The 26,038-nt window shown below is 57.9% G+C and overlaps 12 protein-coding genes across 13 annotated transcripts; 8 read left to right on the top strand and 4 right to left on the bottom strand.

Moving 5' to 3' along the window:
* Nucleotides 1-170: 170 nt before the first annotated feature.
* IUM83_14249 (uncharacterized protein) lies at nt 171-639 on the top strand (the record flags this gene model as incomplete). Its single annotated transcript, XM_067938977.1, has 2 exons — nt 171-438; nt 503-639. 2 exons carry the CDS (start codon nt 171-173, stop codon nt 637-639), a joined length of 405 nt encoding a protein of 134 aa, XP_067791136.1.
* A 1,060-nt stretch (nt 640-1,699) lies between these two features.
* On the bottom strand, nt 1,700-2,140 carry IUM83_14248 (peptidyl-prolyl isomerase FKBP12; the record flags this gene model as incomplete). Its single annotated transcript, XM_067938976.1, has 2 exons — nt 1,700-1,754; nt 1,857-2,140. 2 exons carry the CDS (start codon nt 2,138-2,140, stop codon nt 1,700-1,702), a joined length of 339 nt encoding a protein of 112 aa, XP_067791073.1.
* A 1,005-nt stretch (nt 2,141-3,145) lies between these two features.
* On the top strand, nt 3,146-4,093 carry IUM83_14247 (Zinc finger protein; the record flags this gene model as incomplete). Its single annotated transcript, XM_067938975.1, has 1 exon — nt 3,146-4,093. The coding sequence occupies one exon, from the start codon at nt 3,146-3,148 to the stop codon at nt 4,091-4,093; it is 948 nt and encodes a 315-aa protein (XP_067791060.1).
* Nucleotides 4,094-4,455: 362 nt separating this feature from the next.
* On the bottom strand, nt 4,456-4,698 carry IUM83_14246 (Zinc finger protein; the record flags this gene model as incomplete). The annotated part of the gene is made up of 1 exon (XM_067938974.1): nt 4,456-4,698. The coding sequence occupies one exon, from the start codon at nt 4,696-4,698 to the stop codon at nt 4,456-4,458; it is 243 nt and encodes an 80-aa protein (XP_067791089.1).
* Nucleotides 4,699-6,820: 2,122 nt separating this feature from the next.
* On the top strand, nt 6,821-7,555 carry IUM83_14245 (Zinc finger protein; the record flags this gene model as incomplete). Its single annotated transcript, XM_067938973.1, has 1 exon — nt 6,821-7,555. The coding sequence occupies one exon, from the start codon at nt 6,821-6,823 to the stop codon at nt 7,553-7,555; it is 735 nt and encodes a 244-aa protein (XP_067790969.1).
* A 939-nt stretch (nt 7,556-8,494) lies between these two features.
* Nucleotides 8,495-9,421, top strand: IUM83_14244 (Zinc finger protein; the record flags this gene model as incomplete). Its single annotated transcript, XM_067938972.1, has 2 exons — nt 8,495-8,885; nt 9,417-9,421. The coding sequence occupies 2 exons, from the start codon at nt 8,495-8,497 to the stop codon at nt 9,419-9,421; spliced, it is 396 nt and encodes a 131-aa protein (XP_067791077.1).
* Nucleotides 9,422-9,954: 533 nt separating this feature from the next.
* On the top strand, nt 9,955-10,620 carry IUM83_14243 (Zinc finger protein; the record flags this gene model as incomplete). The annotated part of the gene is made up of 1 exon (XM_067938971.1): nt 9,955-10,620. One exon carries the CDS (start codon nt 9,955-9,957, stop codon nt 10,618-10,620), a length of 666 nt encoding a protein of 221 aa, XP_067791059.1.
* A 1,072-nt stretch (nt 10,621-11,692) lies between these two features.
* IUM83_14242 (Zinc finger protein) lies at nt 11,693-12,346 on the top strand (the record flags this gene model as incomplete). Its single annotated transcript, XM_067938970.1, has 1 exon — nt 11,693-12,346. The coding sequence occupies one exon, from the start codon at nt 11,693-11,695 to the stop codon at nt 12,344-12,346; it is 654 nt and encodes a 217-aa protein (XP_067791076.1).
* Nucleotides 12,347-13,736: 1,390 nt separating this feature from the next.
* On the top strand, nt 13,737-14,195 carry IUM83_14241 (Zinc finger protein; the record flags this gene model as incomplete). Its single annotated transcript, XM_067938969.1, has 1 exon — nt 13,737-14,195. The coding sequence occupies one exon, from the start codon at nt 13,737-13,739 to the stop codon at nt 14,193-14,195; it is 459 nt and encodes a 152-aa protein (XP_067791074.1).
* A 2,730-nt stretch (nt 14,196-16,925) lies between these two features.
* IUM83_14240 (Zinc finger protein) lies at nt 16,926-17,384 on the bottom strand (the record flags this gene model as incomplete). Its single annotated transcript, XM_067938968.1, has 1 exon — nt 16,926-17,384. One exon carries the CDS (start codon nt 17,382-17,384, stop codon nt 16,926-16,928), a length of 459 nt encoding a protein of 152 aa, XP_067791075.1.
* A 2,968-nt stretch (nt 17,385-20,352) lies between these two features.
* IUM83_14239 (Leucine-rich repeat, ribonuclease inhibitor subtype) lies at nt 20,353-23,547 on the top strand (the record flags this gene model as incomplete). 2 transcript variants are annotated; one of them, XM_067938966.1, is made up of 4 exons in its annotated part: nt 20,353-20,385; nt 20,459-20,740; nt 20,812-23,088; nt 23,185-23,547. In XM_067938966.1, 4 exons carry the CDS (start codon nt 20,353-20,355, stop codon nt 23,545-23,547), a joined length of 2,955 nt encoding a protein of 984 aa, XP_067790965.1. The 2 variants fall into 2 exon arrangements, with proteins under 2 accessions (XP_067790965.1, XP_067790964.1); XM_067938967.1 differs by having other exon boundaries at nt 20,812-23,547.
* A 157-nt stretch (nt 23,548-23,704) lies between these two features.
* IUM83_14238 (tigger transposable element-derived protein 6-like) lies at nt 23,705-25,951 on the bottom strand (the record flags this gene model as incomplete). Its single annotated transcript, XM_067938965.1, has 1 exon — nt 23,705-25,951. The coding sequence occupies one exon, from the start codon at nt 25,949-25,951 to the stop codon at nt 23,705-23,707; it is 2,247 nt and encodes a 748-aa protein (XP_067790963.1).
* Between the last annotated feature and the right edge of the window lie 87 nt (nt 25,952-26,038).

Genomic DNA, 26,038 nt, shown 5'->3' with positions numbered 1-26,038 from the left:
CAATGCGGTTGGTCTTTGGGCATTTAGACGAACGGGCCAAGTGAGAGAGGGAGTGGCTTCAATTGCCATGTTCAACTGCCAGTTCACAACCAGCAACGGCGGCCTTCGGTCTGGATAGCCCCACTCGCAAATATCACCCGAAGCGCGCAGTACCTCTCCAAGAGCCAAGTATGAAGGCCGTTTTCCTGGTGTTCGTGCCGCTTCTGTTTGCATCAGCGATGGCGTTCCACTTGCCCGGGCATGGGAAGCACCCAAAGCACGCGAAGAAATCTGGTGGCAAACGTGTTTTGGCAAGTGATCAGGATGTCCATGAGCAGGGTGGAGACATCGATCTTAGCACACTTCTTGGTGGTGGTGGAGGTGGCCTTGGTGCCGGCGGAGGTGACCTTGGAGGCATGGGCGGTGCAGGTGATCTTGGTGGTGCTGGTGGGGCTCGAGGTAGGTCCTGTTATGCTGTGGTAAAGTAGGTGCTATCGACGTTAACGCTATCATTTTATTGTAGCGCTGCGGGGCCTCGGCGATGAGCAGGAGGGCACTGCTGAGATGTACGATAACGACGAGGTCGTTGTCGCTGGTGGACGTGTTGTGCGCGGTGGAGTTGCTGTTGCTCGACCGGGGTACCGCGGTCCGTTTTATTGAAGCACTAAACGAAGATGGCAGTGGCGAAGTGAAGTAGCAGGGCGTGGAAATGGACTCACCGCCGCCTTTATCTAGCCTTCTCTTTTGGTTTAGTCATATCGTGAGTAAAGAAAGCAATCAAATGAATGTAGCTGCCTTTCGGCAACGAAGTGCGTTAGTTGGTCTGGTGTACTAGCATCATCGCATTACCGATGGCATTATTAATACATGTAAAAAAGCATCATACGCCAAAAAGCTGATGGACAACAGTCCACGTCTCACTTTTCACCCCTCTCTCGAAGACGTATGGAACTCTCACTATCAAAGTTGGATGCCTTCTTCTTGGGCGTCACGCTTGCTTGCATCGTCGTGATCCTCCTGCCTGCACCCGGGAGCATTCGTCAAGGAGGGGGAAGGGCTTGCAATGCAGAAAGATTGGGGATCGTTGAGTTCATGAAGGTGGCGACTTCGGTTGCCGCCATTGTGTTGGAGCTGTGGAAGGTGTACGGCAGAACTCGTAGCAGTCACGGTGCTGGTGACCTAGGTTTGTACATCAGCAAAAACTTTGTACACCGGTGGTGCTTTTACTAACAGAATTGGATTGGTGTTTGTAGCCCACAGGGCACGCCGTGACGCGGATATCGTTGGGATTCGCGGAGATAACAGCGAGCGCCGCAATGGTCGACGTGCCGTTCGAGAATCCAGCGATGAAGACACGGAGGAGCTAGGTGTGATGAGAGAGCACCGATCTTGCGATCGTGTTGCGAGAGGTAATGCTGCCTCTGCGCATCGTGAGACGGCCAGGCACCGTCGCAAATGGTGGTGGTAAGGCTGCCCAGGAAGTTCCTGGCAGGAACCAAGCAGCCGGCAATCAAAGAATCCATTCGTAATTGCGTCTGTATTGCATCGTCATGAGTATCTACGATAAGTCACACGTAAGCCAAGCAAATAGACGCGATTGCATTGCAAAGAATGCCGTGCATTATTCTCCTCGCGAACATTTTATCCCCGTCGTTCGTCTTGGCGTCTCTGAAGTTTGAAAACAGTTTCTTTACAGCACAAGGCTTGCACCCCCTTCCTCCTAGTTGATCTTGAGCACTTCGATCTCGAAAATCAGCGTCGAATTGGGCTGAATTGTACACAATATCACAGTTAAGGAAGCCAAAGAGCCCTCAAGTGATAGTAAACATGCAACTAATCAGAACAACTACGATAGGTGGTTTGGTGGAAAAGGATATCCCCAGGCCGGAAAGCCGCCGGCGCCGTACGCGTAATCAGGCGTGCAGGTGAGTCGCGCCGTCTCGCCGAGCTTCATGCCGAGCACGCCCTCGTCCCAGCCCTTGATCACCTGGCCCAGGCCCACGCTGAACGTGAAGGGCTTCTGGCCCGGGTCCTTGGTGCTCCAGAACTTCTGCTGCAGGTCGCGGTCCTTGCCGTATCCCGTGCAGTGCACCGTCACGGACGCGCCCTTGGTGGGCGTCGGCCCGTTGCCCTCCGCGAGGATCTCCTTGCTCACGCCCATGCTTGTCCGCTACTGGGCACTTTTGGCGATGGGATCCACCACTAAGCAGCATGTTTTGTGTTCAGAAACATAAAATAAGCGATATCGTAGGACGCGAAGATATATCTGGGGGGGGGGGGAAGAAAAGTTTCTTTCTTTTTGGGTTGCTTGGTTAATCACCTCCTGAAATTTTCTAAGTCGTTTGATCAGCGCGGAGGACGGAAAGCAAAGCAGGTGTTCTATCTGTATTCACTCATGTCATGAGTGTGACGTTATAGGTGCAATCGCTGCAGAGCTCGAGATCAATGACCTTCCTTGAGTCACATCAAAACGCATCCAGGTTGGAGCTGCAAGTGGCATTCCCACACCCACCCGGTGGTCGTGTACGTGTACACACCGCGGATCGGTATTGCAGCGCGCTCGTGGCAGAACCGGCGCATCTAGACGCCGCCGTGTTGCTCAAGCGAGAAGGGACCACTTGAAGCGGTGCTGCTGCGGTGGATTTTCAGGTCTGATCATCGACCGCGCGGCTGCGATTATGCCCCCACTGTCTCGGTGGACACTGCAACCTGTCAACGCGGTCCTGAGAGGGGCGCACACGCAGACCGCCATTGCGTCCTGCTGCTGGTGTATGCACCTTCGCCGTCGCTGCGTGTGTCTTCGTCGACACCGCTTGCCGTCTTCTCCTGTCTTCGCTGCAGTGTTGCAGCCCTGTTTTGCCAGTCGCCGCGCTCCTTTTCCACCCTCTTCGCTGAAGCCCAGCCGGACGTCAGGCTATCGCCCCCAGCGCTGTCACACGCTGTCGCCGGCCCTGAGAAATGGCTCGAGCACCTCGCACAGTGGCATCTGCCGCAGGGATCCCCCGAGCGTCATCACGCGCCTCCACCCGACTCCAAGCTATCATCGCGAAAGCGCGGCGGCCGCGTTCCCGTCATTGCGCCATTTCCACCGCGAGAACCAGCGATCGACATCGTGGCTAGATAGGATCTCCCGCCTGCAAATCCTCGAGTTTGCCAGTCGCTGACCATGATGCACGTCGAGTCCGTCACCAAGTACTCGTACAGCTCGGACGCTGGCGCCACGTCGCCCTCCTCTACGGCGTCAACGCCGCCGCCGGTGCCTCTGCCCGTGGACAAACCCCACAAGTGCCCGCAGCGCGGCTGCGGCCGGCAGTTCAACCGCAAGTACACACTCGTGGAGCACATGAAGACCCACACGGGCGAGAAGCCGCACGTGTGCCCCGTGCGCTCGTGCAGCAAGCGCTTCAGCACGTCGGGCAACCTGTCGCGCCACAAGCGCCTGCACGGCGTCATCAAGCCGCTCGAGTGCCCCGTCGAGGGCTGCTACTGCACCTTCCCGAGCGACAACAAGCTCGACAAGCACATGCAGTTCCACCTCGGCAGCCCCGTGCACGTGTGCACCATCGGCAACTGCGGCAAGACCTTCAGCACCACGGGCAACCTCAACCGCCACGTGAAGCACCACCACCCGAACGAGACGCTGCGTCCGCTGCCGCCTCCGCAGCCCAACGCGCCGCTGCTGATCCACCCGCAGCCGCTGCAGCTCCAGGTTCAGGTCCCGCAGGTGCAATACCCCGTGGACATGGGCTACCAGTTCCCGAGCCCTCGGGTCGTCAACCCGCCCATGAAGCGCGTGATGGACGTGGTGCCGCCGTCTTTCGCCCCTGGTGTCGCCCAACAGTACTACGGCAACAGCAGCAGTCGATGGAGTGGAGACTACACTCGACCAAGCCTGGCGCAGGTGATGCCGTCTCAGCTGCCGTCGCCCGTCGGGGTGACGCCGCGAGGCACTCGGAACCCAGGTATCGCCGACGTGCTGTCCTCCATCTTCGACGAGATGGAGTACGGTGCTGCAGACCCGGAGAAGCCGCTGCCTGCTCCGCCGCTTCAGCCGCAGCCACAGAACCTGCTGGACGACATGGTGAGCTTCCACGTCGCCCACATCGAGCTATAAGGAGGACACTCTACTCGTAATAAGTTAATGACGTTGCTCTGATTGTGGATATCCACAATGGTGTTACTGTATCAACTTGCCTGTCATCTGTAAGAATGCGAGAGGGTGGTGTCGTCGCGAAAAAACAAAGCCTTTGAAGCCCCTGAGAAGACGTACAAAATGATCTCTCAAGAGCGTTTCGGCAAGGCTAGTATCACAGTATATGCCATGCATTTGGGAGCAGTGGTGCCGCAGCACGGAATGAATGGGAGCTCGAGCAGTGAAAACGCGGTGACAAACATCAAGAAGCTGCGGGTGGCAAGCAGCCCCATTCATTCACTCTTTAAGTTATTTACTTGGTACATCTACGCTGGACGCTTGGTTTAGGACATGTGGGAAACGTGAAAGTTGATCATGTCGTCGAGGATGCTGATCGTGCCGTCCTCAGGCTGCTCATCGGGTTGTGCCACAGCCTCATCGAAAATCTCGGTGAGCGCGTCGACCATCTCGTCCGAGTGCCAGGTCGTTGGCACCTTGGGCGGCGGCATCCGGAAGCTCTCGCACTGCTCAGGGGTGAGCTGCGGTAGCATAGAGACGTCGATGGCGGGCGGTTGAGACACCTCCATGCTGCTCTCCAGCAGAAGTGCAGTGTACGAGGCTGTGGACTGCTGCTCGGCGCTGGTGGGGCTCGGCGCGCTGACCTGGGACGGCGACAAGGCGCCACTGGGGACTTCGTCCAGGTGCTGGTGCTTGATATGGCGGTTCAGGTTGCCTGTGGTGCTGAAGGTCTTGCCGCAGTGGTTGATGGTGCACACCTGGACAGCGCTGCCGAGGTGGAACTTCATGTGCTTCTCGAGCTTGTTGTTGCTCGGGAAGGAGCTCAGACAGCCCTCCACGGGGCACTCGAGCGGCTCGATGTAGCCGTGCAGGCGCTTGTGGCGCGACAGGTTCCCAGACGTGCTGAAGCGCTTGGCGCACGTCTTGACGGGGCACACGTGGGGCTTCTCGCCCGTGTGAGTCTTCATGTGCTCGATCAGCGTGTACTTGCGGTTGAAGAGGCGGTCGCAGCCGGGCTCCGTGCAGCGGTGCGAAGTGGGGGTCGACGGTTTGGCTCGAGCTGCGCCGATGGCAGAGCTGTCGGTCTGAGGCAGCGGCGCTGACGCCCGGCGTTGGAGCGCGAGAGGGTTTTGGCAAGTGGCAGCGGATACTTCCATGGCGCGAGTGTGGGTGTGTATGAGCCACGGTCCCAGTAGGGGAATGCAGAAGTGGGGAGATGGCGGCGACTAATGCGAGGGAGGAGGTGGAACGACGGACAGCGCGCGGGCGGCGGCAAGCGGCCTGACGACGCTCGGAGTGTGTTGGTCTCGTCGAGGCGAGGCGAGGTGGGACCTCGAAGAGGACGAGGACTCTCCAGTCGCGGCCAGCTGGGCCCTGAGATGCATGCACGTACGTGTGACATGGGCGCCACCAGCGAAATGCCTGCAGCTTGCAACTAGAGAAAGCCGCGCTACGCACGCATGTTTGTTATGTGCAACGAGGGAATCCACTCGGAAAGCGGCGGCATCGCGAGCGGCGATACGGATCGCGCGCCAGCGATGACCATGCTGCAGTCGGCTTGTCCAGCGGACACTGTCACGCGCCAGACGCAGACATCTTGCTGCCTGCTGGTCGCGTGCTTGTCGCCCGTTGCAAGAGGGCGTCAACGCCGCGTTTTACGATTATGCCCCCGTCGTGTCCACTTTTCAGGCGGTCGACGGCGCGCGTTACAGCCGGAGACGGCAACTTGATTGAAAGCCCTCGTGGTGGCCGCCGGTGAGACGGGTGCACACAGCGGCGGTGGGCTCCGTTCATCGCAGTCGCGCGAACGGCAATGGGCCCGTGCAGATTGCTCGTGCCCGAGGCTTTCAATGCGCGCTGACTGGCGTGCGGCGCCAGACCGTTGGGCTGCAGTGCAGAGGAGGAGGAAGAGGAGGGGAGGAGGAGAAGGATGACGGTAGCCCGCGCCAGCCCAGGCTGGCGGAGCGTCAACATGTCAAAGCGAGCGAGGATCCCCACCCTGCAGCTCTCTAGCGGAGCAGGAGAGTAGACCGCCCCGCACCTTCCACACGAGGCGGACTGGCCGATCTCGGGGCGCTATCATGACGATGGAGACTTGCGTGTGCTTGCTTGCACGACGCAGGGGCGAAGACGCTTCTCCTCGACGATGGGGCTCGGCTCGGTCCGCCCTCTACGGACGATGGGTCCACCGCGGAGCTTTCGCTGTCCGCAGGAGAGCCGGCTCGCCACAGTACTCGCCGAGTGCCACTCTGGCCCGTGTGTCATACGGCGCGGAGTTGAAGCGTTGATGTGAGTGTCAAGTGTAATCGCGCTAGTGAGCGTCCGTCGCCCGTCGTCCGCTGGAGCGCCGGACCGAGTCAAAGGACAGCCTGGCGACGGCATGGCCACCACTGGCATCGCCGCGGCGAGGCGACAACAATGGTCCTCCGCTACACATCAAGAGTCTAACCTTGCTTCGCTCGCCGCGGGTGGACAGCCAGGATCGCCGTCGGCTTCGATTTCGGGTCAACTGGGATCGAGCAAATCTGCTGCAGGGCTGCACACACCACGCCATCATCACGGCAACGCGTGCACGCGGCAGGCGGACGCTCACTTTACCAGTTGCAGTCTCGCAGCCATCCAGCTGGCACCGCCAAGCAGCAGTCTTGACTCGAGCCCACCGGCTGCCCATTTATTAATCACACATCGCCGATGGCGGACACGACCGAAGCACATCCGCCCGAGGACCCGCAGTTCCACCGCTGCCCCGACCCCAGCTGCCGCCGCCAGTTCAGCCGCAAGTACTCGCTGAGCGAGCACATGAAGACGCACACGGGTGAGCGGCCGCACGTGTGCCCCGTGCGCTCCTGCGCCAAGCGGTTCACGACGTCGGGCAACCTCGCGAGACACAAGCGCCTGCACGGCTACATCGAGCCGCTCAAGTGCCCCGTGGAGGGCTGCATCTGCAGCTTCCCCAGCGACCTCAAACTCCAGAAGCACATGAAGTTCCACTACGGCGGACCCGTGCATCTGTGCGAGGTGCCGGGCTGCGGCAAGACCTTCACCACAACGGGCAACCTCAACCGCCACCTCAAGAACCAGCACTTCGATGAGATGGCGGCTGGCTCGCTGCGCACTCTCGACGCATGGAGCCCCACGACGGCCGACGCATGGCGTCCACAGACGCAATTTTCGGCCCCGCAGTGCCGGCTGAAGCGGGCGTGGTCGACGGGCACGAACCCGCTACCGCAGGAATCGGCGACGAATTTTAACCGGAATAGCGACGAACACCTCGCCGCACTGGACGAAACGCTGGACAACCTGTCGGCGCTGCTGGTTGAAACGGGGCTCGATGGCCCCACGTGTGGCGGCGACAGGCAGAGCTGCCTCGTGGACGACATCGTCCGCTTCCACGTGCAGGAGCTCGGCTACCCATTAGACTCGTAGACTCGGACTAGCAAAGAGCTCAAAATCGTTGCACATAGTAGATAAGTACTTAAACACCAAGAAATGGCATGCGTCGAACTACAGTACAACTAGATTTCCCAGCATCGATCTTGCACTGTAGAAGCAACCTGTTCTCCGAGAACTTCTCCCAGCTTACATTAGTGGCGTGAGTACATGCTTGCTCCATACATGAGCATGACAACACTACGCCGTCGTCTCGGCACCAGCAGTGCCCAAGCGATGCAACTACAGTACACAGCGCTAGATTTCTCCTCCGGATCGAGGTGGTCTCCCGCGCTCGGTCTCTTATAGTCCGCCCTCGAGGCGGCAAAGCCCGCGGTGGATCTTCGCCCTTGGATCTCAGGGGGATCGTCCTTTTCGCTGCGCGTCGGACCATGCACACAACCGGTCCCTCGCTGTCCACAGGCTTCAATTCACGTGAGCTCCAGGTGCTCCACGCGCGATCGACTCGACTCGGCTTGACTGGCTTATCTCGCAAGAGCGAAGTAACGGCAACTCGGCGTCAAGCAAAAGCTCACAACGGCAAAAGTGGACATGGAGGGCCCTGCCCTGGCTCGGCTCGGCGGAGACAGCAGCGAGGCAATATCTCAGGCTGGCGAGTTACACTCGCTGTGGCTGGCCTTGGCTCTTCCTCTACGAACAGTGAGCGCTGTCACACGCCGTTCGGCTAGACGTCAGTGTGGCGTTCCGACTCGATTGGGAGGTAGTCAGACTTGACTTGGTCTCACTATGTGCCGACAGAAACAGGCGCGACGGTTTCGATGGACAGCTCAGGCGATCGACAGTTGGCTTGGTCCGCCCCGTGCAGATCGCGCGCGCTGTCCTCAGCTCAGCTCACTTTCAAATTTGCCTCCTTCCTGCACTGCACTGCACCACAGCATGAACACCATGACCCCCGCCCCTGAGTTCCAGGCCAACATGAGCCCCGAGCTCCGGCGCCAGCACAGCGAGTCGGGCATCTACCGCTGCGCCGAGGCCGGATGCCACCGCGAGTTCAACCGCAAGTACACGCTCGCCGAGCACGTCAAGACCCACACGGGCGAGCGCCCGCACCTGTGCCCCGTCCCGACGTGCGGCAAGCGCTTCAGCACGTCGGGCAACCTGTCGCGTCACAAGCGCCTGCACGGCTACATCGAGCCGCTCAAGTGTCCGGTACAGGGCTGTATCTGCACGTTCCCGAGCAACAACAAGCTAGAGAAGCACATGAAGTTCCACTTCGGCAGCGACGTCAAGGTGTGTCTGGTTCCGGGCTGCGGCAAGACCTTCAGCACGACAGGCAACTTGAACCGCCACCTCAAGAACCACCACGGCGGCGAGGCCGCAATGTGCATGAGCCCGACGGCGTCCTCCAAGGTTATCGCCGCTGGCAGCCCTACCGCGGCCGAGCAGTGGATCCCGAGCGCCCCGCTCGACGACTTCGCGCTCTGGTCCGAGACGCTCAGCGCCGAAATGGTCCTCACAGAAACGGCCACCAGCCAGGACCTGCTCGACGCGCTCGAGTCCTTGCTAGACGAGGACGAGCCGGTCGAGTTCTGCATGTAGAGAGCTCGCGATGCGGTTCGACGCCGCGACGGCGACACCCTATTTTATTTGAGTAGTACGACTGTAAGTTAAGCCAGCATCAATGCAGCGCCTCCAAATCATTCCAAACACCATTTCCTAGACACTTGCACTGCCCTTGCCCGATCGATTAGCGGACAGCGGCATTACTCCAGCCAGGTGGCGACGCCTGTCAGCTTTGCGTCCGTGTGGGGGCATCATATTGAAGCGGACGATTATGCCCGCCACGAGTGACAAGGTGAACGCCACTCAACAATCCGCGCTGAAGAATCCTGCGGAGCGTAGCCAGCCAGGGCTCGCACCGGACGGACCAGCAGCTTCCTGCATGAGGCTGGCGCTGCTGGGGGCTCCGTCCGTCGAGCTGCAGCGGCGACCCAAGCAGACATCCTCGCTGCGGTCTATGCGCCGGGGCCACTGTCGACAGTGCGCCACATGCCTAGGTGCACGAGGTGGACAGCAGCCGTGACTTGCGGACACTTTGCGTCGCCAGCTGGCTCGCGCGGTTTGTGGCACGCGCAGGCGAGTCGTGACAGCTCGCCACGCACGCGAAGGTTCCTGTGCTGGTCTCCGTCAAACTGCACATCGGTGTCACACACGCGGGCATTGCGCACGTCGGCCAAATCCGCGACCATGTCCGTGTCCACGCCGAGCTCCCGCCACGAGGCCGGCTCAAAATCGCGACACCGGGATCAGCTCGCAGTGCTTTGTGGACGCCAAAAGAGACGCCGCCGCCGGCAGGAGGGGCCCATTCTGCAATTGTTGCTCAGCTTAGCAAAACATCCACCAGCCGATCCCCACAGTCGGCAAGAACCACCACGATGTCATCGCCCACCGAATCGACCACCAAGGCGTGCGGTCTCAAGCGCCAACTGTCCGACTCGTCAGCCGCTCACTCGTGCGTCGAGCCGGGCTGCAAGCGGCAGTTCACGCGCAAGTACACGCTCGTGGAGCACGCCAAAACCCACACGGGCGAGCGCCCGCACATTTGCCCCGTCAAGACGTGTGGCAAGCGCTTCAGCACGTCGGGCAACCTGTCGCGCCACAAGCGCCTGCACGGCTACATCGAGCCGCTTAAGTGCCCCGCGCAGGGCTGCATCTGCACGTTCCCGAGCAACAACAAGCTGGAGAAGCACATGAAGTTTCACTACGGTACTGCCAACAAAATCTGCAGTGTGCCCGGGTGTGGCAAGACCTTCAGCACGACGGGCAACTTGAACCGCCATCTGAAGAACCAGCACGGCCACAAGCAGGAGGAGGTGACGGTCTCAACGAGCTCTCCGACACTCAGCCACGGAGCCAGCAGCCCCACGAGCACAGAGCAATGGTTCCCTCTCCCGACAACAGCCGTCAACTCTCTCTGGGGCGAGGAAGCACCTATGTGGACGTCGTCATCGTCCACAGAGCTGTTCGAAGACGTGTGGAACCCGGTGTTGCTGGACACGCTCGTCAACATCTTCGACGACCAAACCACTTTTTCGTGTTAGGCATGAGAACAGACCCCGCAGAGCACGCAGTATAGACAGTCTGGAACCACTTAAGTTAAACTTGACACCTTTTGAGTACCAATGTGATGGTGCGACTCGTTGCACTCAACTAAGTAGAAATCAGTTGGGGGCATCTCGCCATGTGCTACATCAACCTCTCAGCGAAATTCAGCGAGCGCGGGCGGGTACCAGAGGGTCCGTGGTGGTGCTGCAACCGTGACGACCGCCCGAGCAATCCACTCAAGCGTGCGTCACCGTTGTAAGTGTTAATTGTTCGCTGCAAGGGCAACGTGGTCGGCTTTTCTTGCTACAGAGCCCCAAAAGCTCTGCCCTAGCATTATCCGGGATATATCTCTGATTGCAGTCATACTCGGCACCACTAGCAAACGTTGTGACTGCCAGCAGCCGGGTGGCTTGGCGTCTTTGAAACTTGGCTGAGATTTTGTACGGTGTCACTTCAGCAATGTCAAGCCTTCTGAATGCTCGCCGGAGGAGATAGACTAAGCCGAATTTGTTTGATAAACACGAATACACATGGGGGAGCGGCCCATTATAACCCCCAGCTTGCATTACATTGCCAAAACAGCAGCTAACTCATGATAACCTTGCCCTCCACGCATCGCCGCGAGAGCCATTGGCGAAGGTGTCTCAGACACATTTGCCGGTTGTTCCTGGTGGTGAACGGCTCGAAGCAATGCAGCAAGTCCTTTGCAAGTCAGGTACTTGGACAGACTTCACCCTGGCTAGTGGAAAATCCAAGAGAGTCTTGCGTACACGTGTGCATCTTGCTTCAACTGCGAGGCTGGCGCATTTCGCAAGTCCAACCGGTTGATGCCATGGTTATCGCTTGCAATATCTCGCGCGTGGGCTCCACATGCTTCCTGTCTCTGGAATCTCTCCCCCTAGCTGGCACACATGCCAACTATTGCTGCTGTATCTGAGGGCGCAGCCTGCTGCTGGAACACGTCAGGCATTGTCACTTCCGATTTTCCAGGCTGCAGTCCACCTCGCAATGAACTCTCAGCCCATGATGTACATGAACTCTGCATTTTGCAGCTTTCCGGTGCAGCCGATGCCGCTGCCCTGCCAGAGCTTCTTACCGATGCCCGCGCTTCGGCAACAGCAGTTCAGCCAAAATACACCATGCGCCAAGCCTCGCAAGCCGCTCGCCCGGAAGCGACTTCACGTGTGCCCTGTGCGCTCGTGCGGAAAGTGCTTCACGACATCAGGCAACCTGTCCCGGCACAAGAGGCTGCACGGCAAGATCGACCCTCTGAGCTGCCCTATTGACGGGTGCATCTGCGCGTTCCCGAGCACCAACAAGCTGGAGCGACACCTCAAGTTCCATTACGGCGGAGACGTCAAGGTCTGCCACGTTGAAGCGTGCGGCCGGACATTCAGCACCACTGGGAACTTAAACCGCCACATCAAAAAGCACCACGGCGGAGTGGGCTCGCCGAGCGCAGTATCCTCCGTGACAACAACCCCGACCCAAGAGGACGATGTCAAGTCGAGCGCCAAGAGCTGGACCATGTGCTCGACGAGCGGCGAGTCCGACGCCGACAGCGACGCCTCCACCGAGCAGTGGTGGTCGTCCCCCTCAACGCCAGGCACGAGTGCAGCTACGTTCGACTGCGTGTGGAGCGACGACCTGCTCGCCACTCTCGCATCCATCTTGGACGACGGTGCCGAGCCGGTGAAGCAGCAACAACCACAGCAGTGCTAATGACGACGCGAAAAAAATATACCTACCTATTCACTTACACGCATTGAGTGAGAGTAGAATCCATTGCTGTTGCATCGCAAGAGCTGAAATTGATGTGCTCGGAGAGCTCGATTCACGATAACCAGCACCGAAAAATGCCCCGCGGATTTTCGCTGCATAAGCAGCGCCGCTGACGGCACCTTGGTGATCCGCCTTCGGTGCGGCGCCAAGCTGCAGTCGTTGAAGATCTCCACGGATGGGGATTTGAACTCGAAGTTCACTACGCGGATTAATGGACACCTGCGCGGCAGTCCACGCTGGATCGGCGCCAGACTCCTTGCGACAGCGGTGACCACTGCGTCGAATGCACCGGCAGGCATGGGGATCATCGCTGCGAGTTCGTGGCTCTGCAAACCTGTCAAACGGCTCGCTTCAAGCCTCGTGTAGGAGCGCGGCTCGACGCGCGTGAAAACTGCTGTCGGTAGGTATCCAAGGGTGTATAGTACGAGACCAGAATGCACCGACCAGGGCAGGCTTCGCGCTGTCTGCACCGAAGGCATTCGTGTCCTGCGTGGCATTGATGGCTTCCGTGTCCGCGGTGGCAGGTAGCCAAGTTGCACTGCTGCCGATCCCAACAGGATGCCCGCCTCACGGAGCGTCCGGAGGTTGTCGAGCAGCGTCCAGAACGGATCAGAGCGCGTTGCCGCCGAGGATAAGATGGTCGCCGCGAGCATTTGAGGCCGTCGTGTGTTCGAACGCTCGCCGGACGACCGGAGGGGGCTCAGTCAATCACCGAGGTGGGACCGAGTCCTCGGCAATGGCCATTGCGCGGTGAGTGTGATCTACAGCTGGCGAGCTTGTAGATGACAGTGGCCCGCGCGTCCTAAGATCTCAGGCCACGTGATGGCTCCGCGAGCGAGTCACACGCCCCATCGAGGTGAGCGCGGCCGCGACTTGACCCGCTTCAAGCAGAGACCGGCCGCAGCAGATTGAACCGGTCATCATTATCGCTTTCGCACCGCGCGAGGCACCCCGAGACCCTTCCTATAGTCTTTAGGTTCGAACAGCCATGGTGCCGCACCGCGAAGCGCAAGAGCAGTCGACGTCGCCCGACGCCGCGAAGACGCATACAAGCGCCGGCGTGAAGCGGCCGCACCCGCCCGCCATCCACGCGTGCCCGCAGCCGGGCTGCACGCGCTGCTTCAACCGCAAGTACACGCTCGCCGAGCACATTAAGACCCACACGGGCGAGCGCCCGCATGTGTGCCCCGTGCGCACGTGCGGCAAGCGCTTCAGCACGTCCGGGAACCTGTCGCGCCACAAGCGCCTGCACGGCTACATCGAGCCGCTCAAGTGTCCGGTACAGGGCTGCATCTGCACGTTCCCGAGCAACAACAAGCTAGAGAAGCACATGAAGTTCCACTACGGCGGTGCAGCCAAGGTGTGTCTGGTGCCGGGCTGCGGCAAGACCTTCAGCACGACGGGCAACCTGAATCGCCATCTCAAGCACCAGCACCCAGACCTGCCGGCAGGTCAGCTCGAGGCAGTGCAGCAGACGTCGCCAGCACCACCCCAGGTGGTCATCACAGTGCCCCAAGTGATGCCTCCTCAGTTCCTGCACTGCAGCCCCACGAGCGCCGAGCAGTGGCCCGTGACGGTGCCCGTGTTCAAGCCGCGCGTGGCGCCGTGCTGGCCACAGCAGATGCTGGCCCAGCAGCAACCGATGCTGCCGCCGTACGGGCAGCAGGTGTCGTCGCAGGCCATCTACTCGCCCACGCGTTCGTGTTCGGAGCTGTTCGAGGACGTGTGGAACTCGGAGATGCTCGACACCCTCGTGAGCGCGCTGCACGACCCCACCGTGCGATGTTAAAAAGTATTTAGGGAGGCCAGCCGTCCACCTCTACGGAAGTGCTTCGATGTTGTAGTAAATATACGTCCCCGTTAATCGAGTACATGTATTGTATCCGAAGGTGTCCATGTTGCTCACTGGGTGATGCCACCGTCGGCATCTGTTCCACACTAGCGAAATGCGCCGCTCTAAAACCCTTAGTCACTCCTTGCCGCTGTTGTTCGGTTGGGTGCAGTGAGTGCGAGCACTCGCAGCAGCGTAGCGAGGAGGCGACGAAAGCAAGCTCCAAGCTGCAGGCTCGGCAACGCCATGAAGAAGCTCTAGCTTTGCGTGCGTCGAGCAACGTCGTCGGCTAGGGCGCACGAACAGCGAGTCGCACCGAAACCATCTGCGATTCACTATGCCGATATCTCATGTGCTCCTCACGCTACAGTTGTTGGGTTGCATAGACCTGCAAGGACATAGCCGCTGCAACAAAAAGTGGACACGGCGCGTCATCTCTGGAGACGGCTTGCGCGCACCAAAGTGGTGTTCACGCACACAAAGGCAACAAGTTGGCTGTTGACTGCGACCTGCTGCATCGATGCACGGTATGCGCCAGGGCTCTTGTAATGGCGTTACCCTTCGCTGCCTCTCACAATTAGAGGCGTTGGTGGATGCACTCGCGTCTATCCCAAAGTACTGTACATGTACTTGGCGAGGTACACCACATGTGCGTACAGCAAAGCCTCTCCATAGTGATGGGCACTTTATATTACAATAGAGAGGAATCACTATCTGGAGCTGTACCGTTGTGATGGTATAGTATAATCAGCACTTATGGTAGCAGTGATGTGATAGTGCCTCAATTCGAGCGTGCGATGATATCGTATCGCCGGCCACCACCACAAGAACTATAGCCATTACGCATTGCATTATATACTTTACTGGTCTCGTAATTTATTACGGAACACGTAATTTTTAATTACGTGGTAATTTACGATACGCATCACGGGACGACTTACGGGACGGTTGCAGGGAAAAGTTGATGGGGCGACCCGTTAACTAACAACTGCATTCAACAATGAGTGGCCAGGAAGTGAGTAGCTGGACAAGAATATAAAAGAGTATGGACTTTAGGGGTTTTCGCGCTTGGCATGTTTGTAGGTTGGAGGAAAAATCGACCAACCAGAAAAGAGAAGTCAAACCTTCCAGGAGGCTGCTTTTCTTGCTCCGATAGCGGGTGCAGGTTGGCTTGCAGGTAGCAGGGTACAGTTCATTGGCCTAATTAACTCTGTTATTTCGCATCTTACTGGTTAAAACATGATTTTGTTGCTGACGGGGCAATAACACACAGAAACCACTCCTTCCGAGCAGGACAACGCCACTCACTCCCTATTTGCACTTGCATCGACCCACCCAAGACACATCATTTGTGTCTCCTAGAGAAGCAGACAGGATCCGAGCTTCAAGAAGCCAGTTTGTAGCTGCACGGGTCCATGCCACTATACTAGCTTCCCATTGGGTAAAATGATTTCGATATGTGCTACTAAAGCCCTCAAGGTTAGAAGGTGTAGGTTTCGTGCAATTGACTAACTGTCCGCACTTGCAACCTGCAAATCTACCTACCATCCGTGAGAACTCCTAGGTATTGTCACTTTTCATTCTGCCCTTTTCAAAACCAAGCTTCCTCTACGTAACAGAAAGGCTCAGAAGATCTAGGTGAGCGACCAATGTGGGTTAACATCACCCTCGCTTACTGCTGATTCATTAGCTATACTTGTCCAGGCCTCAGATCACTTGACTAGTGATGATATCATGTGCATTTCGTTGGAATAAAATCAAACCGATGCAGCAAGCGTTCAATACTGTTGCTACATAGCTCACGAAACGGGATTCCCGATAGTGAATGGCCTCTTGATAGCCATAATCATCAATATCTTATCACTAACCTCAATCTGGAGGTTAGAGACATTTTGACTTGATTTTGTATACCATGTGTCATCGGGACAGAGAAGGTTTCACTATTTGGGATACCACAGCAAAGAGCATTGTCTGTATGTTCTTGTCACAAGACACAAGACTTGCGGCTTGATGGCAGGCGGCGCGTACTGCAACCGATGCCGTAGGCTGTAATTGCAGGCTGCTCTACAGCAGTGCACTGGATAGAGACGGCAAGGCTTCGGAGCCCAAGCATCCTCGGTCTTGTCGCAAGAACTTTCATTTACTGTAGTGCATTAATACACGACCTCGCTCTATCCTCTGCGACTCGCGGGGGCGAACCTTAGAGACAAGTTATTATCCAAGGTGGCGACATTGCAACTATGTTACCAAAAATACACGGTTTCAAAACAGCGGGGGCCAGTCGAGTCGAGAGTTCCGTTTGCAGAGGTATTCAGCACAATCGACTCGCACGACACCTAGGTCTCGGTCTCTTTATCATTGCTGCGTGTCAAGCAATGCAGTTGTGCGATAAAGGCCGACCTCAGCTGTTGTTGAGCTAATGCTGTAATGCGCAGCAAGTATTTGCTTGCTCCGGAGCTTTGGGCTGCAGTAATACGTAGCTTCCTCGCTCGACACCAATCCCTTGCAGCATCAACACCTTGTATTAATAGCTCCGCGGCGTGGTGCCGGACTACTGATGCTGTGGTACATGCGCACGCAGCTACAGTATCAAGACATCGATCGACACGAGCGTTTGGAGGTTGCCAAAGTGTTGATTCGGGTTAAATTACTGTACACTATCTGCTATGTAGTCGTTTACACTCTGGCTTAGTCGAGCAGCATTTGCGACAGAATGTCGAGCATCTCGGGCGTCCAGGGGGCGGTGCACGCGGTCTCGAACGGAGCCGGCAGCTCCATGTCGATCTCCTCGGAGGCGAGCTTCCACGCGTTGCCGGTCCACTCTTGGTCGATGCCCGTGGGGCTCTCGCGCGAGGGGGTGGAGCACTTCTGGCCGGTGGGGGTGCTGCACACGGAGCTCAGTGAGGGCGACGCCGGGGCCTGCGCCTTGTACTTTTCGCGCTCCTGCTCCGTGTGCTGGTTCTTGAGGTGGCGGTTGAGGTTGCCCGTGGTGCTGAACGACTTGCCGCACGCGGGCACCTTGCACGTGTGTGTCCGGGGCACGTAGTGCGAGCGCATGTGCTTGGCCAGCTTGATGTCGCTCATGAACCTGCACGAGCAGCCGCTCACGGGGCAGTGCACGGGCTCGATGGCGCCGTGCAGGCGCATATGCCGGGAGAGGTTGCCCGAGGTGCTGAAGCGCTTGCCGCAGCCGCGGGCGCGGCACACGTGCGGGCGCTCGCCGGTGTGGGTCTTCATGTGCTCCGTGAGTGTGTACTTGCGGTTGAAGCGGCGTCCGCAGAGCACGTCTGGGCACTGGAAGGCCCTGCTACCGCTGTTGTTGCTGTTCTGCTTGGGGGTTGAGTCCGCTGGGATCACAATGCGATCGAGTTGGAGGGCCTGCATGTTGTTTGTAGGTGGTGGGGTGGTAAAGTAGCTAAGGCCGCTGCGCTGACTGTCAGGCGGGTCACTAGTGTTGGGCAAATTGGGGAATGAGACCAACAAAGGCTGTTCGAATGCGCCAACGCCGAGGTGCGGTACTGTCCTCCGAACCCAGCTCGCCCCAGCCGGAGACAGCGCGCAATCAAGGAGGCCGCCGCCTTTCGCACGCTGGACAAGCGCAGCGTGATGGATGTCTTACGCGGAGCTGCGGCGGCGATTTGCCTGCTCGTCAACGCGCCGTTCGTGGCGGCTATGCGAGGCTCGGTCGCCTCAGGTCATCAGCCCATACAGTCGTCCAGTCTGCCCCCGCCGCCCGTGCTCGCGCGCGCCATCCCAGCTGTCCATTTGCGCGGCTCAAAATCGCATGACCGCTCACACAACATTCATGACCTCCTGCCTCGTGTGACCAGCAGATCGCACGCCGCGAGCACGAGCTCCGCTTTTGGACGCGCGGGTATCCGCTGCCACGGCGACTGTGCCCGTCACAAGCGCCGTCACAGGCAGAAAATCCAAGCAGAGTTCAACTCGGCCGGCTAATGAAAACACCGGCGCTTACGAATGCGCTCGCGCTGGGCCATGACCCATGTCGAGTGTACGCTGCTGCACAGCATGTCCACTGGGGCGCGGCGCAAGCCACAGGCGAATCGCCTGAGGCGACACTGGAAAGCGTAAGCGTGTCCTGTGTCGCTCGGCTGAGTCGGTGGCGGACCCGTGAGTCTACGCTGCCGGCCAAGAGGCGATCGCCAGCCCTCTCAAGACCGGTTTAGCGCTGCTCACTTGCTGCTAGACAAGTTGCCTGCAGCAATCGCTGTAGCCAATTGAGACGCTCCCTTTTCTCTTTCGGGGATGCTCAGTCTCGAACAGCAAAACGACACATTTGGTTGCTTTTGTCGTTGTGAGCCCTCGCAACCCGCTCTGCTACATGTATAGCAAACGTATGACCGAACACCAATTCATTTACATACATTAGATCTCTTTTAACGCTTACGCATGCCATGACTCAGCTTAGCAACATGTGCCCGAGAATTTCGAGCGTCTCGGGGCTCCACGGCTCGTCACAGGGCTTGTCAATTGGGGCAGGGGTCACGTGAAGCATCGCATCAGCGCTCACACCTGTCGGGTAGTCCTGCTCCACGCCCGTGGGACTCATTCTCCGAGGAAGGCCCCAGCTCGCGAGCGAGGAGCGCGCGAGTTGCTCGCGCTTGCCGCCCGTCAAGTGCTTCTTGAGATGCCGGTTCAGGTTGCCTGTGGTGCTGAATACCTTGGTGCACCCCGCCACCTTGCACGGGTGCGTGCGCGGCGCGTCGTGCTGTTTCAGGTGCTTCGCTATCTGCACGTCGCTCAAGAAGCTGCGCGAGCAACCGTCCCGCGGACACCGTATGAGCGGCAGGGGTCCGTGCAGACGCATATGCCGCGCGAGGTTGCTGGAAGTGGCGAATCTCCGGCCACACCCGGGCGCGCGACAGACGTGGGGCTTGTCCCCCGTGTGTGTCTTCATGTGCTCGGTGAGGGTGTATTTGCGGTTGAACCCGCGGCCGCACTGCTCGAGGGGGCAATAGAATCGCCGGCCGTCGTCGCTCATGGTGGTGACCTGTCGAGGGTTCTGGTAAGTCGGATAATGAAGCAGCACGGTACCGCTGCTCAATTCGATGTCCACAAGATACTTTCACTGATCGTCAGCGTCATTGAAGAGCAATCGCCCGGCGGACACTGAGTGGATTGCGAGCACCATCTTCAAGACTGTGAAGGGTGTCATGGCTACGCTTCGCTGGCTGTCATACGCAGCAAGCCTCGCGCTTGAATTGCTGTGCCGGGGCAAAGGGCGACCTGACCTGACCTGGTGCGGGATTCCCGCCAGCAGAAACCATGGTCCCGTTAGACATCAACCGTTGATTCAACGTGGGCGTGGGTCGCTGGATAGCCTTCGTGCACGAGACGGTCTTGCGCGCGACACACCTGCGCGAGTCATAAACAGATTCGAGCGATGATGCTCCCCTGGGAACAGAAATGGTCCATCAGTGACACAAATGGTCCACCGATGACAGGCGTGGGATTTGATGACATCAGCTCAACAACCTTCAGGAACGTATATAGTTATAAAGTAATAAAGGTTTTGCTAGCAGGTGTAGCCATTTCGAAGGGGAACAGCACGCCTTGGTGCCGCAACCAAGTCGGTTGCACCGCGAGCAATTCCTTGGTCCGACGCCGCAGACGCCTTGCTTGTCAGTTCGAACAGCAAAACGCACCACCAAGTGATTGCTTCACGCCGTTTGCGCGCTTTGCTTGCGCTTCCGGCGAGTCCGTCTGTCAGAGACGCCGCATGCAGCCAGGTCTGACGCAGCTTGATTTAGTGGACAGCGACTCGTATCTCTTTCGTGCACGTTGTGCAAACGAAAAAGCCACCGCCAGATCAGCTTCCGCCAGAGACCGAGTGGAAGCCTGTGTCCGACACCGTGTCGTGCTTGAAGCCATGCAGAGGAAGCACGTACATGTAATAAGGTACATGTAAAAGGTTGGTTGATTGGTACGCGACGTTGAAGTGCTTTGATCGCTGGAGAAGACCAAATTAGACAAAGGCGAGGCTATGATTAGGCGCTGAGGATCAGCAGAAAGCTGGGCATTTGCTTCACCGCGCTGCTCGCGGGCATCAGGAAGTGCTCTTCTTGCTGCTATCTTCCTAGCACGCATCAAAACCATGAGTCAGTCGTCCCTACGGGCTAGCATGGAGGTGCTTGCTCACTCCCGTCTATTGTTGTGCACTTTGGATGAACCTAACTCAAGCGAATTGTCTATTGCTGTAGCGTCCAGGGCCCGATGCAGCAGGCATGGTGTCGACGATGACCCAGAAAGGCACTAAGGAGACACGGGCGGCCGAGGCGCTCGCCATGAAGGACGAACAGATGAAGATCCTCGGTAGCCAAAACGCACAGCTGCTGACCTCGCTCAATGCAATGGACGACGAGATCGGCACGCTGAAGATGCATAAACTCAGGCTCGAGGAAGAGAATCGGAGTCTTCGAGACCAAAACTTCGAGCTGCAGAGCAAAGCTCGCGCTGCGGAAACCACGCTCGTCAAGGCTCAGGTACGTTTCACAGCCTCAAGAGTTTCTGGCAGCCTCGAACTGACCCGTGGTGGTGCTTCTCGCGGTGACAGACTGGTATTGAGGAGCGCGAGACTCAAGTGCGAGTTTTGACAGACCACAACACCGAGCTTCTGCGCCTACTAGAGCATGAAGAAGCGCAAAGTGCATCGCTAGCGACGAGGACAACTGCGCTGAAGTCGGATTTGGAGGCATTGGAGACACGATATGCATCACTGTTGGCGTCAGCAAAGACCCATGAAGAAATAGCTACGCGGGCCACGCGTGAGGGTCAGATGCGTGCCGAAGAAGTACGCTTACTGCGAAATGAAAGTGATCAGCTGCGTGCTTGCAACGTCGAGTTGAAAATGAAAACACAGGTAGAGCTGGAGGCGCTGCAAGAGCAGCTTCGCGTTCGCAAGGAGAAGCAGTATCAACTTCTCGAGAAACTTCAGCAGCTTGAGGAAGCCAAACGGCAGAGTGACGACCAACTCGCGTCGGCTGAAGAGAAGGCGCGGAAGTTGCACGCTCGCAACCAGGAGCTTGAAACCCAGGTCCAGCTTGAAGCGAAGGCTAAACGCGCGCAGATTGATGCAAACAAAAACTTCTTCATCGAGAATGGAAATCTCCAGCGTGACAAGCAAGAGCTACAGACACGCTTCGACAAAGCTGAACAGGAACGCTCGCGCATGGAAGCAGAGAACCGTGATTCAGCTGATCAACTTCGCGAGATGGCAGAAAAGGTCTTCCAATTGTTGGAGCGGCTCAAGCTGGCCGAACTCGGCAAGACAAAGGCGATTGATGGTCTTAAGCAGAAGGAGCTAGAGCTGCTCGCTCTCAAGAAAAAGAACGCTCGACTGCTCAAGGAGGGTACACAAGAGGGCAAAGCTCGCGTCAAGTCGGAACTAGACAAGAAGGTGCTGCTGGAGCAACTCCAGGCACTCAAGAAACACAACGCGCAGCTGTCCTTGCGATGCAGTGATGAGGTCAAGGCGAAACTTAAAGAAGCCGACGAGCGCAAACAGCTCGAGGAGAAGATCAAAACCATGAGCTCTCGTGTTGCCTTCTTGCTCAACAAGATGCAAGCCGACGAGGAGGCCAAAATCGTGACCAAGGAGGAGACAAAAAAACTCCAGGCACAACTCGCGACCTTGCAGGAGAAAGGAGCCGAGCTAGCTCATAAACTTCACGCGACAGCTGAAAGTAATCGCGTCGTCACCGAAGCTCTCCGTTGCAAGCAGGATGAACTCGACGCGCAAGCGATCAAGTTTGAGGCTACCCAGAAGAAAATGGCCGAGATGACATTAGCCATGGAGCAGTCCGGTGTGCCGATGACTTTGGGGGTTGATGGGGACAATCAACAAGAAGGCCATCAACGTGGGAATCAAGAACCAACCCACCCTGAAGATGCAGCCGCAGCGGCGAATGGCCGATTCTTCGTCGAGTGCCGCGCTTCGCATGGTGGTTTGCTGCTTATCAAGGCCAAGCGAACCAACTTCACACCAAAGGCCCAGCAGCAATCCATTGACTTTCTGGAACGAGTGGGCATCAACACCTTCCTCAAGCGCGCTCAGAAGAGCATGAACACCAAACAGCTACTTGTAGAGCGTATTGCTGCGCTGCTTACCACCATCATCACAAGCGAGGACGTGGTGGCCGACGCGAAGGACCAGCTAACAGCGAAAGATGACCAATTAACGCACCTTTCCCGCAAAACGCGCTGGATACAAGAGAGGCTCACAACTGAGGAAGACGCCAAACGCAAGACGCTGCTGCGTTACGTGCACGAGGTCAAGTCGCGTGCATTGATCATCTCCTCTGATCCTAGCGGTGATAACAATTCGACTTCGTCTGGAATCCTCAAACTTCCAGAAAGCGGTGTAGGTGATGAGGAAGTGCACGCCATCGCAGCACTTCTTCGTAATGCGACCAATGTCCGCGAGCTTCAGCTGCGAGGCAACTCGATTTCCAGCGAAGGAGCGCGTGCTATTGCAGCTGTCCTATGCATTTCGACATGTCGGCTGCGTCAAGTAGATCTGAGGAATAACCAAATCGGCAAGGACGGCATCAAAATGCTGGCTGAGGCCCTCGAGCGAAATGACCGCATCAAGCACGTGTATGTTCACGCTGGGGGCAAAATTGAAGCACTAGGCACCACGTCTCTATCCTCCCAAGCAGCAATTGTGAACGCTCAGATCTCAAGCGCTGCAACACTTGGAAGTTCGGGCTCGACGCATGCATCTCTCATCGGTGTTGAAACAGTGTGCGTTGTGGACGTAAGAGAGCAGACTGAGGCAGACACTAGCAGTGCTAGCACAAACCTCATGATCGATTTTGCTGACGATGCACGTGTTTCTGGGGCTGCTACTCAGTCGTCGACGGGAGCTGGGCCGAACAGCGCGTTAAAACTGAAGCTGTCTGGTATCGGCGGCGATGGTGGCATGAAGTCGTCCGCAGCAAATGACCGGGATAGCAGCAATCGGTTGTTCTCACGACGTCCGTTGTCAGCTACAGCATTGAAGCGGCAGCGCGAGCGACTTGCCCTCGAGCGCAAAAAGCGCCAGGAAGAGGCAAAGCGCCAGGCACGCAAAGAGGCTGAGTGGGCAGGTCGCGCCGGTGGAATGGAGTCCAGTCCGTCGCATTCCTCTAACAGCAAGAAGCTGCCGCCGATTTCGAGCACAAACAGCTTGAGCACCAGCAGCGGCGCGCAGCCGAAGGGAGTAACACGAATTAGCTCGGCACCTGTACTTCACAAGAATAAAGATGGCAGTAGTGGCGCTCAGGCAGCAGGCGATCCAGCCGAGAGCTGACAGCATCATGTCAATTTAGTCCTTTGGTCGTCGTTGTCCTCACAAAACCGCAGCCGTGGAGGCGTATGTATTCTTCCTCAATGTTTTCATGAACACCCAAGTACCGATCAACACGTTAGCGAAGACACTGGAAGGCACCATGATCATTGACTTGTAGCTATACAGTAAAGTCCGTCGTGGTTTCCCGCTCGCGCTCTCTCTCACGTGCTTTCATCAGCAGTCGCTGCAAAATCAACAGGTTTGCGCGCCCGGTTCGCCGCTCTGAAAGAGTCAGCAGATTGTCGCTGTCCTGAGACATAAAATGCAGGAGCCGAGATACGCTTGAGTTGGCCTCGGTCACTGTGAGCATCGGTAGATCATCGCTCTTGATACTTTCCAGCACCAACGCTCTCTGTGTGTCACGTAGAAGACCCTGTGCTGCTAAACTTTCAACAACGATCTCGTTGTCTTTTGCGAGCTCATCCGTTCCATTCGCCTCGGACTTGTCAAAATCCACGATGTCCATCATAAATTGGCCAGGGTTGTCGGTGAAATCAAGGCCGAGTGTCTTTTGAAGCGCTGGTACTTTTGTCAATCGTTCAAGCAACTCGCTGTAGGCCTTGATTTCTTCTTCTTTATCAATTGCTTCGCCGTCGCCAGGTAACGCTGCTGACAGGAACAAACACGCGGACCATGCTTGCCGGATCAAAGAAGGAGGCACCGATTCCCATGCCTTTTGTAACCAACCCATCGTGTTTCGCAAATAGGTGTGCGCGTGAACGTCAAAAACTTCGTTCACCGCAGCCTCTCCATTGGCTGTTGTTCCGTTGCTCTGCCCCTGTTGGTGTTCGTTCTTACTTGCCCCAACCCACTGCTCATACTCATGAAGCAAAGTTTGTAGCATTTCACGACGGAATTGCGACTTGAACCATCTAAAGACACCCTGATGAAGTGGCTGAGCATCCCCCGAGGGGCCAGGCGGCAAGAAGAGGAGTACAATAGAATCGAAACTAAAACCATTTCGGAATGAGCCCGATGGATTCAGCGCATGAGCAGCAGCAACGTGGGCCGTACAGCTGTCCAGGACCAAATACCAAACCTCTTTCCGCACAGTCGCTTCATGATTCATGGCCTGAATAAAGTCCGCGATCGTGCTTGCGTCTTGCGAGGCACGACAGTGATCGCGGTAGTGAATTCCATAGGTCGAAAGAGTGTCCACATCCTTTAACGAATCCGGGTTCGGGTCTTTGCCGACGACTTGCAAGTGCAATTTCTCCCCCGTAGCACTCACAGCCATCATAACCGAAATTCGCTCGAGACTACGGACGTCCATGTTCACGACCGAGTCCAACCTAGCCGACGTCGTGCGATGGCGCAGCGCGAGCTCGTCCAAATTCCAGATGCAACTCGCTGACACCGTCAAGAGCAGGTCGCGAATCTTTTGGATCCGCTGGTCATAGGTCATTCTGTCCGTCATCAACGCCGCGACCCCCGCCTGGCCATGCTGCTTCGGCAGCGAACGCATGCTGCGTCGCTGCATGTACCGGTGCAGCCAGCCGTTCGACGCCTTGAAGTCCGTGAGCGACATGACCACCTCGTCCGACAGCTCGCTGCTGTAGTCCGCCAGGATCTTGTTCCTGAACTCCATCGCCTTGGACTGCAGCAGGTCGCCCGTGATCTTGAGCGCCGGCGCGTCCAGCTCGATCTGCATCTGCCACTTGTACAGCATGTCCTCGATCACGCTCAGCTTGTGCTGGTACTGCAGCACCTTCCGGCTGCTCGTGGCGCTCTCCACGAGCGCCTGCGCCGAGATGGCGGCGCGCTCCTTCACCATCTTGGTCACGGCCGTGCGCGACACGCCGAACTTCTCCGCGGCGGCGCCCTGCGAGCCGCCCTGGTCCACGAAGGCCAGGATCTCCATCTTCTCCAGGTTGGTCTTGCGGACGCGCCGCCCCTTGCGCGGCTTGGGCGGCGGCGCCTGAGTCTGAGTCTGCACCTGCTCCTGGACCTGCTGGGGCTCCACGGCCGCCGCCACTGCGGCGTTGAGGCCCGCGGCCTCCTCCGACGTGATCACCATGTCCACGGGCTGCGCGGGTTCGCCCAGCACGGCGGCCGCCGCCTGCTCCGCGTCCGTCGGCACTGCTGTGGTCACCTCTTGCGCATCTCTGGGCTCGGAATCAGCCGCCAGCACGTCTGATTCTGCCTCCGCGTCGTCGCTCTTGCGGCGCTTGTCGTCTTTGCTCTTGCGCACGCGCGGCTTCTTGCCGTCTGCGGCCTCGAGCGACTCCTCCTGCGCGCGCTTGCCCAGAGAAGAAGACGCAGACGGAGAAGAGGCAGCGGCCACCAGCGGCGTGGGCGGCTCGCTCTCCGTGTCCGAGGACGACGCGGCGCGAGCCTTCCGCGCACGCTTCTCGGCCTCCATCATTGCGCTTGCGGAGCTGTTGGGAAGTGACTGGTGCGGGGGGCGAGAACAGTGACATCTCCCTACAAGAGCAGAGAAAGCGGATTGGTG

Source organism: Phytophthora cinnamomi (assembly GCF_018691715.1).
Source record: "Phytophthora cinnamomi strain GKB4 chromosome Unknown Contig42, whole genome shotgun sequence".
Lineage (NCBI taxonomy): Eukaryota > Oomycota > Peronosporomycetes > Peronosporales > Peronosporaceae > Phytophthora > Phytophthora cinnamomi.
This window is presented reverse-complemented; position numbering and strand designations above follow the sequence as displayed.